A 14,776-nucleotide genomic window follows, 5' to 3' on the forward strand; every position below is an offset into this window, starting at 1 on the left:
ACAATACATCTCTGGGGCTTTCTCACTAGGAATCTACAGTAATGTCACCACACTGGTACCTACCTGTCTACTCAAAGCCAAGGCGTCTTGACTCCCACTGAACGCCAGGGAACTGGACGTTCCTCAGCAGCCTTCTCATCGAGCCAAAGATCAGAGGCTATGGTCGATGTAAAGCTTCCATTGATATGGCGATGATGCCTCTCAACCCTACAGAGTCAATATGGAAACAGTAACTGCTCTCCAGAAGTGTTGCAGAAGAAAGGGGTGGGGGAATACCTATAGCCTTATTATAAACTGGGTGGTTCGAGGTCTGAATGTTGATTGGCTGGAAGCTGTGGTATTTCTTTTTAGTGTTCTAATTATGTTGGTAACCAGTTTATAATGGCAATAAGGCACGTCTGGGGGGTTGTGGTATATGGCCAATATACCACGGCTAAGGGCTGTATCCTGGCACTCCGCATTGTGTCGTGGATAAGAACAGCCCTTAGCCGTGGTATATTGGCCATATACCACACCCCCTCGGGCCTTATTGCTTAATTTTAGCCTTCTGTATTGTGTTGTATTGTAATGCAAGCTATTCAGAATTTGTACATGTTCAATGCAAGTACATTCTATAAAAGGGAATGAATTGAAATCATACATTTTCAAAATCTTTTGACCAATCAGATCAGCTCTGAAAAAGGTCTAAAGTGAAAAGATCAGAATTAGGCTGCCTGTGTAAACACAGCCATTGAGAAACAGTATAAAACATACCACCTTATATACAGTTTATACTTTATTCTCCATATATTCATTATCATTGGATTATATCCACTATCGTTGGATCATGTCCACCCACAACCTTCAAGGTTGAATCGTTTCAGAAAGACCAATCATCCAAAAGGACCAGCTCTACTCAACTCTAATTTCGCTTATGAGTGGAGAGTATGAAACAACTAGATACGAGTCCCTTCCAGTTAAACAATAGTTTGTTGACTTTGCTGTTGGATGTTCAATGCACATCAAGAAAACACAAATATCACATTTAAGTAAACGTCAACATCTATAAAAGAGAAAAGAGAACTAACATTGGACCAAAAGAGACGAGAGGGAGGGGACATCTGTACAAAATTAGGCTAGCAATTCGAATATTATAGCCACAGTGTACTCTGCCAGCAGCGTGTAGTACATATAGGGCTATGTGACGCAATCTTCTAATTCGTTCAGGGGTAAGTCAAAGAGTCAGGACCCCAAAATAAATGAGGGGAGTCCATTTGTCTTTTTTCACATTATTTTGCATGCTCCAGGAACAGAGAGCAGCTGTTAAGTTTGGTCAACATGTTTTGTTTACAAGCTTTGCATGCAGATTCTGGGCAAGAATCTATGTGTATTGTCATCCACGTGTTGGTGGACTGACTCACTGTAGTCTGTTTTCTCTGAACCAACGAGGATGCCTAAATCAGAGAAGGTAAGTACTTAGAGGCATTCAGTGCTATTGCTGGGGCCTGAGGGCAGCTGTCAAGACATGTCTCCACACAGCTGCTACTGCTCACAAGGAGCTGAATCACATCATCTGGGAGCAGGAGTGACTATGAACCACTACTGACAGCAGGCAGAGATTCACATTTACAGCACACCTGATGACTGTAGACAGATGCGATCATATATAATGACACCCTTAAACAGTTCACATTTGATTTTTAAATAAGTTGAAATTGAAAAAGCTTCGTGTTCACATGTACTTGTTTGATTAACAACTACACAGGACCCCCCACCACCCCCCCAAAAATAAAATCCTCACCGAAATTGAGATTTTTTTTACTTCAAAGTCAGAAAATGGCCTGGACTAAATTATTTAAATGTTTCATTAATTTGTTTGGAGGCAAATTCTTGTTTTCTGTGTCGTTTATCTCAGCTGTGATAATTTGCAGGTGCATAAAGGGTACAAATTCCTTTGGGTGGTGGACCATTCTTGATACACATGGGAAACATTACAGTTCTTGACATACCCTACCCCTAATCTATGGTCTTGCCCATTCACCCTGTGAATGGCACACATACACAATCCATGTTTCAATTGCCTAAAGGTTTAAAAATCCTTAACCTGACTCCTCCCATTAATCTACACAGATAAAAGTGAATTTAACAAGTGACATCAATAAGGAATCATAGCTTTCACCTGGTCAGTCTGTTATGTTTTGTATACTCAGTGTATTTGACCACATCTATATGACCCTAAGATGATGTGCACTGGATCTACATAGGAATGGTGTTTAGAGAATCATCTATGAACTGTATCTCTGACAAGTGGTCTCTCCTCCGATTGTCAGATGAGTCTGTTTGGTTTATAGGTCTTCTGTCAACTCACTCCTTTTTCTGACAAATCCAGCTTTTGGGGAGTCTGTATGTCTGTCTGGACTGGACCCTCAGGAGGAGAAGGATCCCTCCACAGCTGGTCCATTCTGACCTACATGTATTCTGAGATAAGAGGCAGTGGCCAATATTTTGGCAACAGGACCCCAGGACTCAGTGAATCAGGAGACAGGGAGACCCTCCAGGGAATGTGTTAGTGTGTGAGCACACTAGGAATAACATTTACCCACAATGCTACAGTACAGTGCTTCTGAGTTAAACCAGGCTGATATCTAATCACGAGCACTGGGTTGTTGCCGATGGCCACAGCCTATATACTGCAGATGCATTTCAGTTAAGGGGAAGACAATTCCAATTCCACCATATCAATCCTCTAATCAAAACCCAGTAGTCAGAATGGACATTCTGTCAAGTGTCAGTTGTGCAGAGGTGAGGACGGAGTCAGACGCAGGACACAGAACTGAGTAAAACAATGTACTTTACTCTGAAAAATAATCAGCCAATAAATCCACGCAGGGATAACAAACCCTAACACAAAACCAGAAACAATCACGCACAAAACATAATGAGAACCAGAGGGTTAAATAGGGAAATAATAATAATGTAATGGGAACCAGGTGTGTACAATCAAGACATAACAAATGGAAAAAGAAAAGTGGATCGGTGGCAGCTAGAAAGCCGGTGACGACTGCCGCCAGAACAAGGAGAGGAACCAACTTCAACGGAAGTCATGACACATTCAGTCAACATGGATATCAGAGGAAGTAAGATTGCTTTTATGCTTTGTTTCTGCTTGAATTCTCATGACGCCTTAGGAAGGACTCAACATAAACAGTACCTTCTTTACCCTAGGAATCTATTGAACCCACTCATGATAGTGGTGAGGTTAATCTGACACAGAAAAATATGTACAATGGACAAACTGGCAGAAACATTTGCTCAGGGGGTGGTGAGTGAGTAACCTCTACTGAATGTCACAACCTGGCTCTTAGATGGTGACACGCGTGGGAGTCCACACGTCTGCAGTTAAGGAGTAACACAAATATTTATTAAATAACTAACAAAGTAAAAAACTTAAAAGGAAAACTGACCTGTGAAGTGTGAAAGTAGGCATGTGAGGGGTGTAATGGAGATGCATGGATGAAGGTTGAACCTAATCCAAAAACATATCATCAACCAGATCACCAAACAAAATGGTGCTTGTGGAGAGAGAGAGCCAGTAGTGGGCACCAGGAACGTTTCTCTCTTAGTTGATCCCAAACCCAGGTGCAACTTGTCACCTTAACGACCCAAGCAGCTCCATCTGTCCCCAATCTACAAATAAAAGCACAAACACAGAGGAGGCAGGGAGAGAGTATCATGAAGGAGAGCTATAATTCTGTACAGGGCTTATACAAGGTCTTAAGGGCCATGAAGTGGACATTCTCTGAAGAAGTCAACTGGGAAAGATGAAGTACAAGCGAAGCTCTGAGAATGACAGGAGAGTACAGACCGGTTCCGATAAACCCTCTATCAACCAAGGTTTTGATGATCATTTACAGTGTTTCCCCTGCCTCCCAATAACATGCTCATTGTGTGGAATACCTAAATAAGATATGGACAGTCAAGACATAATTTAAATTGACTTTTATTCTTGCCTGAGGCGTGTGCTCGAAGGTTCATGTTTCTCAAATAGGTCAACATCCATTAAGTACCCCCTTGACATTACACTCGTAACAGGAGGCAGTTCAATGTATGTAACAGGTCAGAAATAAGACAGAACTATTAGTGCATCCGGTTGGACTTGGTCCTCTTTGTCAGCTTGTTATGGTACACTTCTCCTCAGTTATACTGCTGAGAGTTAAGTTTAACCATCTTACAGTGGGATCATGTGTAATTAAAGCCTGCTGACATTTGGCAAGTAATTGTGCCATTGCCCTTTCTTTAAATGTCAACGCTGTTATATTTCCTCAGTGTTTAACTGACTACTGCAGCAAGGCTAAATGGTAATTGTCAGGTAATTGTCATTCTGCTCATTGCTAGGTGATCAGCACTAATTTCAGACGAGGTCTCCATTATGTGGGTAGCAGTTGAGCGATTTACAAGAGATGTGAAATTAAGCACTTTGAATGGAAGTTATTTGTGAACAAATGTTCAATTTCTATGGTCACATAGTTCTATAAATAGCAGCACACAGTATTTCTGAAAAGCACACATATTTACATAATTTTAAAAAAACTTTCTTTTTTTTTTTTACATACATTACACATGACGTGACTGCTAGTGTCAAAATACTGTTAGCACTTAACCATTCTTATGGTTACATCGCACAATAACCAATAGATCCAATAAGAACCGTGAAATGGGGCAGGTTCCCAATACTGCTGTTACTGCTGTAATATTTGTGTGTACAGATATCATTCTCGGCAATCGTTACATTAATTGATCAGGCAAGCCACTCCATGTACTATAGACTTCAAGTAAAGGCAGGAAACTGTAGTGTAATCAGTCAAACCTGTAGAGCTGACTGATACTGGCACTCAGAGCCTTGATCATTGTTCCTAACTAGGCTGTTGTTAATCTCCCCTCGGCTCCTCTATGGTCAGCTCCAACAGCATCCGATATGCTTGCAAATCCTTGTTCTCTGTAAAACATAGGATAAGGTCAGAATGCTACAAAATACAAGCAATTTGACGAGATGAAGCCACTCAGTAAAAAGAACACATGCAAGTTCACACTTACTTTAAAAGCTGTTCTAGTTCCCTTTTGATTTTGGTGATAACTGGTGGACCATGATAGGTTAAAGATGTGTACAACTGGACCAATGAGGCTCCAGCACAGATCTTGTCCAGGGCATCTTGTCCACTGGCTACACCCCCAACTCCAATGATTGGCACCTTACCTTCAATGAGAAAGAGCAATACTGGGTGAATGAAGAGAACATTCTATACAACCCAGCCCGCAATCAATCAATCCAAATCAAATGTATTTATAAAGCCCTTCTTACATCAGCTGATATATCAAAGTGCTGTATAGAAACCCAGCCGAAAACCCCAAACAGTAAGCAATGCAGGTGTAGAAGCACGGTGGCTAGGAAAAACTCCCTAGAAAGGCCAAAACCTAGAGAGAAACCTAGAGAGGAACAGGGCTATGAGGGGTGGCCAGTCCTCTTCTGGCTGTGCTGGGTGGAGATAACAGAACATGGCCAAGATGTTCAAATGTTCATAAATGACTAGCATGGTCAAATAATAATCAAGCCAGTATCAGCTGAAGCAAGAACCATTAAGTGTTTTGATGATCCTTCATGGAGCCAACCTACCTTTTGTCAAGCTGTACATCTCTCTCACAGTGCATGTAGAGAGCTCCTTGATGGGCTGGCCGCTCAACCCTCCCACCTCTTTACTCTGGGGGTCCTGTAGAGTCTCAGGCCTGGATACTGTAGTGTTGGAGACCAACAGCCCATCCACACCAAGCTAAAACACAAACCATGATTACCTATTTGACATTACCCCATAACACCACATCAAAACAAATTTAAGTAACCCAATCATTGAGAATATTTCACGATCTGTTTAAAAGTGAGTTCTGTATTCCATTGGAATTGGTGAGGCATCCTAATAAAATTCGATTTAATTGTTCCAGGCACACTTAAACGAATACACTCAGGCTGCGTTTAGCCAGGCAGCCCAATTCTAATTATTTTGATCAATCAAATTAACTCTGAAAAAGATCTAATGTGAAAAGATCAGATGTGATTGGTCAAAAGACCAAATAGTGGGAAAAAGATCAGAATTGGGCTTCCTGTCTAAACGCAGCCTGAGTGTATTTGTTTAAGTGTGCCTGGAACAATAAGAATGCTACACTAACTCCAATGGAATACAGAACTCACTTTTAAAATAGATGGATCATGAAAAATAAGTTACGATTTGTTCATCTTCATTCTCAATGATTGGACTGTCTGACAAATTTACCATAACGTATCTAATACTCTAAATATTTGCTGTGCTTTCTATCTGTCTTTTTCCATTGGGAGTCTGTCCGCTTACATGAACACAGAAAAACTCCATTAACCTTAACATAAAGAGTGGATAGGAGGCAACACTAATGCATTCAAATCAATTTGATGATATAAGTCCTCTGCTGGCTAAGACCCATCGCAGCAAGACTGATCTGATGACAGCTACAGAACACAAGCCGACTATGTGAGAAGTGTGCTCAGGAAGATGAGCAAACAGGAGAAACACGGATGACCAAAGTAAGCAGCCCTAAGTCATTGGGGGTTATATACTGTAGGTTAAGGCTTGGTGAGTAGGCTACATAGACAGGCCCACAGAACCACACTGACCCCTGTGTGGCTAGGCCTCAGACTGACCCCTGTGTGGCTAGGCCTCAGACTGACCCCTGTGTGGCTAGGCCTCAGACTGACCCCTGTGTGGCTAGGCCTCAGACTGACCCCTGTGTGGCTAGGCCTCAGACTGACCCCTGTGTGGCTAGGCCTCAGACTGACCCCTGTGTGGCTAGGCCTCAGACTGACCCCTGTGTGGCTAGGCCTCAGACTGACCCCTGTGTGGCTAGGCCTCAGACTGACCCCTGTGTGGCTAGGCCTCAGACTGACCCCTGTGTGGCTAGGCCTCAGACTGACCCCTGTGTGGCTAGGCCTCAGACTGACCCCTGTGTGGCTAGGCCTCAGACTGACCCCTGTGTGGCTAGGCCTCAGACTGACCTCTGTGACCACATCAGCAATGTCCTGTTTATCCTGGGCGGTGAGGTCAGGGGCAATCTTTACCAGTACAGGTGGCCTGCTCCCCCCCTGTAGGGCATCACGCTCCTTCAGCACCTGGATGGGTTTTTCCTAAGGTTAATTGTGTTCAATCCAAACAGTGCTGTGCTTATGTGATGTGTATGTTGTCTAATGGGAAGTCAATTATCTTTTGACATGAATGAAAGATCACCGTCTATATCAATAAAAGTCGAACTGAACAGAAACACCAGACATCAATAAAGGAAAAGTTGCAACAGCTTGCTCTCTGGAAAGCCAATGATGCATAAACTATAAACATAAAATAAAGGACATAAATAGTATGATATCCTGGTTAATTAAAGGATAAATAAATCATATCTAGGTCAGCCAAAAAATTGCCACCAACTGACCTTGTACAGCAGTTGTCGCAGTTCCCCTTTCCCCTGCAGGTCCCTGAGGCCTGGGGTGTTGGGGCTGCTCACGTTCACCACCAGGTAATCAGCCAGAGGGCCCAGCGTCCGCACCCCCTCCAGGTAGTCTGCCGCTGCGTCCTGCGACAGCTTGTTCTTTCCCAGGTTGATGCCCAGGGGCAGGCCAGCTAAAAACACACAGACAACAGGATTTATTCCAGTTATGAGTCCCTGGGAGAGGTTAAGGTCAGAACATAAATAGAATGCATGGGAGTGAACTAAGAGAAAACACTGTCCACAAGCGTCAACTGCGTCACGAGCGTATACCGCATCAAATGACGCCTCGATAACGCCAACATTTATTGTATTTTGGTACACCAGAAGTATATTAACTTCAAATGGAATGCCGCATTTGACTCGCAGCATTGAGTTGGAGGCAGATGCAGTGCATTCTGTGTGGCGCATAAATTGGATTTATCGAAACTATGCATCAAACTGTATGTGTAGACAGCTTGACAGACATGGTAGCAGAAGGTGAATGTTGCACACATGTCCAGATGATCATTTCTCACGTCTACGCGGAGCAATGCTGGTGAAATGAGCTGATAAACTGTCAAAAAATAGACTGTGGGTGCATTGTTACCTCTGGAATTGTGAAATGGATAGCTAAAAATGTCTATTTAGTGTTCATAAGTTTAACAGCGCGCCACCATTGTGGAAGCCTATATAGGCTGGTGCTTATGAAAACGGTGTAGCAATGCATGAACGCAACGACATTCTACATTTAGAAACTGGATTTATTTCAGAATGAAATATCAGGTGGTCAATGTCATTTCTTGACACCGTTGTTGCTTACAGCCGATTGGATTGAAATACAGCTCAATGTGCATGGTTAGTGAGTGCCTTGTTTTAAATGAATCAAATCTGTTCCAAAGGGAATTTGAATTCGGAATTGTTATGATCTTCCCTACTTTGCTATGTAAAGTTGTATGGTTAAAAAGTAAATTGGGGGCCTCCCGGGTGGTTAAGGGCGCTGTACTGCAGCGCCAGCTGTGCCACCAGAGACCCTGGGTTCGCGCCCAGGCTCTGTCGTAACCAGCCGCGACCGGGAGGTCCGTGGGGCGACGCACAATTGGCATAGCGTTGTCCGGGTTAGGGAGGGCTTGGCCGGTAGGGATATCCTTGTCTCATCGCGCACCAGCGACTCCTGTGGCGGGCCAGGTGCACGGTGTTTCCTCCGACACATTGGTGCGGCTGGCTTCCGGGTTGGATGCGCGCTGTGTTAAGAAGCAGTGCGGCTTGGTTGGGTTGTGTATCGGAGGACGCATGACTTTCAACCTTCGTACGGGAGTTGTAGCGATGAGACAAGTTAGTAACTACTAACAATTGGATACCACGAAATTGGGGAGAAAAAGGGGGTAACATTTTTAAAATAAAAAGTAAATTGGGTTGTAGGCTAAGGTTTATCTGACAAATAGACTACATATTGGAAAGCAATACAGCGGCCTACCTGTTTTGCTTTCAATCATGGGCATATAGTCTAGGCCACTATGGCTGGAAAACCTGGAATGAGGTACCTCAGATTGAGAGAGTATACAACTGTTTATAACCGCTTTCCATGACAATCACGGCTTAATAACTGGTTTACGTTACGTCATCTGTGAATTCATGCTTGCTACTCTCACACAAGCAAATTCACGCCATTGACGGACTTCCCCCTTGTGATTTCGGCTTAATGTCCCAATCCAAATCAGTGGGGAACATTTTGTTACGAAAGCTCCATTTTACTGAAAACTAATGGAATATGGCAAATTGAATTCAATCAAACTTTAAGTAAACACTCTCCATCAAAGATATAAATCAATGTTGTAAAAATACAATGGTGAAAATGTTTTTGTCGATAACTTGACAAAATCATTTCAGTCCTTTGCTTTTTGTCTGTCAATACAAGACAGTGTAGGCTACTACTGTTCTGACTTGGAGACTCATTTGTAAGTGTGTACTAGCTCCCTGCCAGAGTGTGATTGGTATTAGGAACAGCCTGGGGAAAGGGAATCTCCATATAAAACAGGGGCAGAGGATTATAGTGTCGTGTAGTTGGCTGTGTGCCTGAGACACTTATCAGTCTGACAGGCAGCACAGAAACAGGAGTTGTCTCTCTCGTACCTTTAGTCAGCTCTACCTGGGTGCCTTCTCTTGCCTTTAGTCTCTCCCGTGCTGCTGCAAGACCACAGCTGTTGAACCCATATCTGAAACATACCCACAACATAAGAGGTTAAGTTGATGTAATACACAAAAATCCATACATTTGCCAAAAAAGCAATCAGCAATTTAGGATCCATTCCTTTATCATGCCATTATGATACAGTATGTGTTAATCCCCAATTGTCCAGAGTGCACATTCAATTTATTTGATTACTAAAATCCATAATACATGAAATCCAGATGGGTTTTTTGGCAAAATAATTGCAGTCAGTTGAGTAAAACTGTAATAAACACCACTATAAGGAAATGAGGCCTTTAATCATCTAATGCACTCATCTTGACTTTTAACTTCTGGTAAGCTGTGTTGTTGTTCACTGAGGAGTGAAAGAAGCATTCCGGCATATTATAAGGGGCTTGTTAGTCTGAGCATCTCACATCCCTGCATATCATCCATGCTAAATTGAATTAATCATATTGATTCTAGCCTAATATACAAAAGACTTACTGTCATTTACTAACTCCATGAAATAAAATACAAACCATTTAGATACATCCTCAGTGAGCTCCAAAAGTACTGGGACAGTGATAGATTTGTTGTTGTTTTGGCTCTGTACTCAATAACTTTGGATTTGAAATTATACAAAACTACAGCACTTCTTGTATATACAGTTGAAGTCGGAAGTTTACATACTTAGGTTGGAGTCATAAAACTAATTTTCAACCACTCCACAAATGTCTTGTTAAACTATAGTTTTGGCAAGTCAGTTAGGACATCTCCTTTGTGCATGACACAAGTAATCTTTCCAACAATTGGTTACAGACAGATTAATTCACTGTATCACAATTCCAGTGGGTCAGAGGTTTACATACACTAAGTTGACTGTGCCTTTAAACAGCTTGGAAAATTCCAGAAAATTGTGTCATGGCTTTAGAAGCTTCTGATAGGCTAATTGACATCATTTGAGTCAATTGGAGGTGTACCTGTGGATGTATTTCAAGGCCTACCTTCAAACTCAGTGCCTCTTTGCTTGACATCATGGGAAAAATCTAAAGAAATCAGCCAAGACCTCAGAAAAAAACATTGTAGACCTCCACAAGTCTGGTTCATCCTTTGGAGCAATTTCCAAATGCCTGAAGTTACCATGTTCATCTGTACAAACAATAGTTCGCAAGTATAAACACCATGGGACTACGCAGCCGTCAAACCGCTCAGGAAGGAGATGCGTTCTGTCTCCTAGAGATGAACGTACTTTGGTGTGAAAAGTGCAACAGCAGCAAAGGACCTTGTGATGATGCTGGAGGAAACCGGTACAAAAGCATCTATATGCACAGTAAAACGAGTCCTATATCGACTTAACCTGAAAGGCCGCTCAGCAAGGAAGAAGCCAATGCTCCAAAACCGCCATAAAAAAAGCCAGACTACGGTTTGCAACTGCACATGGGGACAAAGATCATACTTTCTGGAGAAATGTCCTCTGGTCTGATGAAACAAAAATAGAACTGTTTGGCCATAATGACCATTGTTATGTTTGGAGGAAAAAGGGGGATGCTTGCAAGCTGAAGAACACCATCTCAACTGTGAAACACGGGGGTGGCAGCATCATTTGTGGGGGTGCTTTGCTGCAGGAAGGACTGGTGCACTTCACAAAATTAGATGGCATAATGAGGTTGGGAAATGATGTGGATATAAAGCAACATATCAAGACATCAGTCAGGAAGTTAAAGCTTGGTCGCAAATGGGCCTTCCAACTGGACCCCAAGCAAACTTCCAAAGTTGTGGCAAAATGGCTTAAGGACAACAAAGTCAAGGTATTGGAGTGGCCATCACAAAGCCCTGACCTCAATCCTATAGAAAATGTGTGAACAAAACTGAAAAAGCATATGCGCGCGAAGAGGCCTACAAACCTGACTAAGTTACACCAGCTCTGTCAGGAGGCATGGGCTGAAATTCACCCAACTTATAGTGGGAAACTTGTGGAAGTCTACCCGAAACATTTGACCCAAGTTAAACAATTTAAAGGCAATGCTACCAAATACTAATTGAGTGTATGTAAACTTCTGACCCACTGGGAATGTGATGAAAGAAATAAAAGCTGAAATAAATCACTCTGCTATTATTCTGACATTTCCCATTCTTAAAATAAAGTGGTGATCCTAACTGACCTAAGATGGAATTTTTACTAGGATTAAATGTCTGAAATTGTGAAAATGTATTTGGCTAAAGTGTATGTAAACTTCAACTGTAGTCCCCCCATTTTAGGGGACCAGAAGTTTTGGGACAAATTCACTTACATGTGTATTAAAGTAGTAAAAAGTTAAGTATTTGGTCACAGATTCATAGCACGCAAATACGACATCAAGCTTGTTACTCTATACATTTTTGGGATGCATTTGGTGTTTGTTTTGGTTGTGTTTCAGATTATTTTGTGCCCAATAGAATTGAATGGTAAATTGTTTGTGTGCATCTATAAACTGTTGCTTGTATGTGTGCAACTGGTTTGGTATTATACTTTAAGAGAAGATAAAAATGAAAAAGAAATTCAGGTAAAATGTCAATTTTGAGTCACTTTTTTGTAAAATAAGAATGTTTCTAAACACTTCTAAGTTCATGTGGATGCTACCATGATTATGGATAATCCTGCATGAATAATGAATGAGAAAGTTAGACGCACAAATAGTATGTCCACACCATTACAATAACAGGTGGGGGGTGACTCCAAAATACACTATTTAACATTCATTTCTATTGGGAACTAAATAATCTGTGAAACACAACCAAAACAAACAGCAAATGCATCCAACAAATGTGTAGTCACAAGCTTGATGATGTCATTGGTTGCTATGAGTATGGGACCAAATACTTAACTTTTTACTACTTTAATACACAAGTGAATTTTTCCTAAAATGTTTGTCCCCCTAAAATGTGGGAGACTGTGAAAAAAGTGCTTTAATTACTAAACGGTTCACCCAATTTAATATAAATTCCCTCAAATTAAAGCAGATATTTTATCATTCCAAAGTACTGGAGTACAGAGGCAAAACATTAAAAGAAAATTGCTGTCCCAATACTTTGAGCTCACTGTATTAGCCCTACTGTTGTTGTGCAGTGTTAACATCAGTCAGTCTGTGTAGAATTTGCTTTTCAAAACGCTAAAGAAAATCACAGAAATGTATTGCCCCTATCCCTGAAGAAATGGGATGGTTCTGGATATTTTTTTCTTAAAATGTTTAGAACAATGTCAAGCAAGCATAGACAGCCATGACAAAACACACACCTTTATTGTGTATCAATAATTTAGAAATACATGGATTTACATTTGGATCTAGGAAGCTTTTTCCTGAACTAAGGATTAACTTCTCTGACAACCAATATTTCCCTTCATATACGCAAAGTACCGTGTTCTAACAGCTCGTGAATATGCATGTTTGTGCCTTGGCATCTCATTTCACAGCACTTTTCAGAGAATGGAAGCGAACGCAAGGAGGTAGCGGTGTAACACCCTGATAACATTCATTTGGCTCCTTAATTTCAGTGTGAAGAAGCTGTGTTATAGCAAAGATAAAAAAGGGAATTCATATTGTAGTCTGTCACCAGGCTCAATGTAAAAAAACAAAACTTGAAGGCGGCAGGCTTATTCCCTTTGAACAGAGTGGCGAATGACAAAATCATCTGTGATGTCTCTGTTCGCTGCCATTTGACACAGAATTCACAAGCTAAAAACATTCATCTATAATGAATGACAGCCATGCCATGGATCAGTAGCCATGTCTTATTAATTCAAAACCATACCGGTTGATGACTGCCTGGTCAGTGGTCAGTCTGAAAACACGTGGTTTGGGGTTCCCCTCCTGGGGTTTGGGGGTTATGGTCCCCACCTCCACGAAGCCAAAGCCTAGTCTATAAAGCCCGTCAACAGCCTCCCCATGCTTGTCAAATCCTGCTGCTATCCCTATGGGGTTCTTGAATTTACAGCCCATGACGTTCACTTCCTGGAATAAGAAGTAACAACGCCAGGTCAAACTGTTGCCTAAATTCCATAGAAGTACACAGTGACCAAAATTACAGTAACAACTTAGATTAAAAAGGTTAACAAAGAGATTTGACTAGCTAGGGCGAGTTATGAGACAGTGGGAGTGAAGGTTCTCAAACAAAGCATACATTCCATTCTAATCTTACACCAGCACAAAGGCAATTCAGTGTAAGCAAGGATAGTCAAAACACCCAACAGGCTAAAGGGCACCTCCTCCCATACTGACCAGTGATACTGGGTCCTGGTAGCGGTTCAGAGGCACCAGACCCAGGCCGATTAACCTCACAGCCATGACATGGGCTGTCTCTGCTCCCACAATCCTCTGCAGCAAGGGCATAAGCTGGTTGGTGTAGAAGCGCTCATCTCCCACAGCAGTGAGGTAGGAGACAAACAGGACGCTGCCGGACCCTATGATCTTCACTGCGTCCTTCAGACGCTGCAAAGAAAAATAAAACAATGTGATGGGAATAAACTGAAATATGATGCACTGTTGTTGTAGCACACCAGGTGAACTGAGGATAGTTGCAATTATTGTTATTTTACTAGATGAGAGTGAACCATAATACCCAGAGAGACTAGCGTTACCAGCACTGTACAACCCAGTGGGTATAATTTAGCATGCCTGCCTGGTCATTCAGGATCCAGTAAACAGTTAACTAGTTTCTCTCGTCACAGAGGCTGGTTACATGAACTAGCTAGTCACATGGTAATAAGCCAAATTGAGCAAAGTTAGCTAGCTCACTTCATTCAGCAACACTCTGATTGTAGTAGCTAACGTGAAGTGGCTACTGCCCAGTTTCGCTTACCATATAGTCAAAACATTGTTCATGACAAATACAAACTATTAAAACAACACTGCTTCATGAATGATGTTACCTTCAGTTGTCCCGCCATGGATGTTATATCACTTTGCAAACGTCTGGAAGCATTTCTTTCACATTGCCGAGAATCACTTCCTGAATGTAATCTCACGATACTTCAAAGGCAGCTCTGAAAACGTCAAATCAGAGTTCAGTGATGATTCTGTATGATAAACATTACAATTTGTTAGGATGAAT

General features: G+C 41.8%; 1 protein-coding gene across 3 annotated transcripts; it reads right to left on the reverse strand.

The window, feature by feature from the left end:
* Positions 1-2,813: 2,813 nt before the first annotated feature.
* Positions 2,814-14,708, reverse strand: LOC112235772 (dihydroorotate dehydrogenase (quinone), mitochondrial-like). Of its 3 annotated transcripts, XR_002951116.2 has the most exons (10): positions 14,595-14,708; positions 13,945-14,154; positions 13,478-13,677; positions 9,649-9,731; positions 7,483-7,670; positions 7,055-7,168; positions 5,651-5,804; positions 5,074-5,233; positions 4,847-4,975; positions 2,814-3,666 (listed from the first exon to the last, which is right to left on the reverse strand). XR_002951116.2 is itself a non-coding variant. In XM_024404292.2 (9 exons), the coding sequence occupies exons 1-9, from the start codon at positions 14,610-14,612 to the stop codon at positions 4,897-4,899; spliced, it is 1,206 nt and encodes a 401-aa protein (XP_024260060.1). In that variant the 5' UTR covers positions 14,613-14,708; the 3' UTR covers positions 2,814-4,896. The 3 variants fall into 3 exon arrangements, 2 of the variants coding, with proteins under 2 accessions (XP_024260060.1, XP_024260062.1); XM_024404292.2 differs by having other exon boundaries at positions 2,814-4,975; XM_024404294.2 differs by lacking the exon at positions 14,595-14,708 and adding an exon at positions 14,525-14,548 and having other exon boundaries at positions 2,814-4,975.
* Positions 14,709-14,776: the final 68 nt, after the last annotated feature.

The sequence above is a fragment of the Oncorhynchus tshawytscha genome, linkage group LG12 (genome assembly GCF_018296145.1).
Source record: "Oncorhynchus tshawytscha isolate Ot180627B linkage group LG12, Otsh_v2.0, whole genome shotgun sequence".
In the NCBI taxonomy this organism is placed as follows: Eukaryota; Metazoa; Chordata; class Actinopteri; order Salmoniformes; family Salmonidae; genus Oncorhynchus; species Oncorhynchus tshawytscha.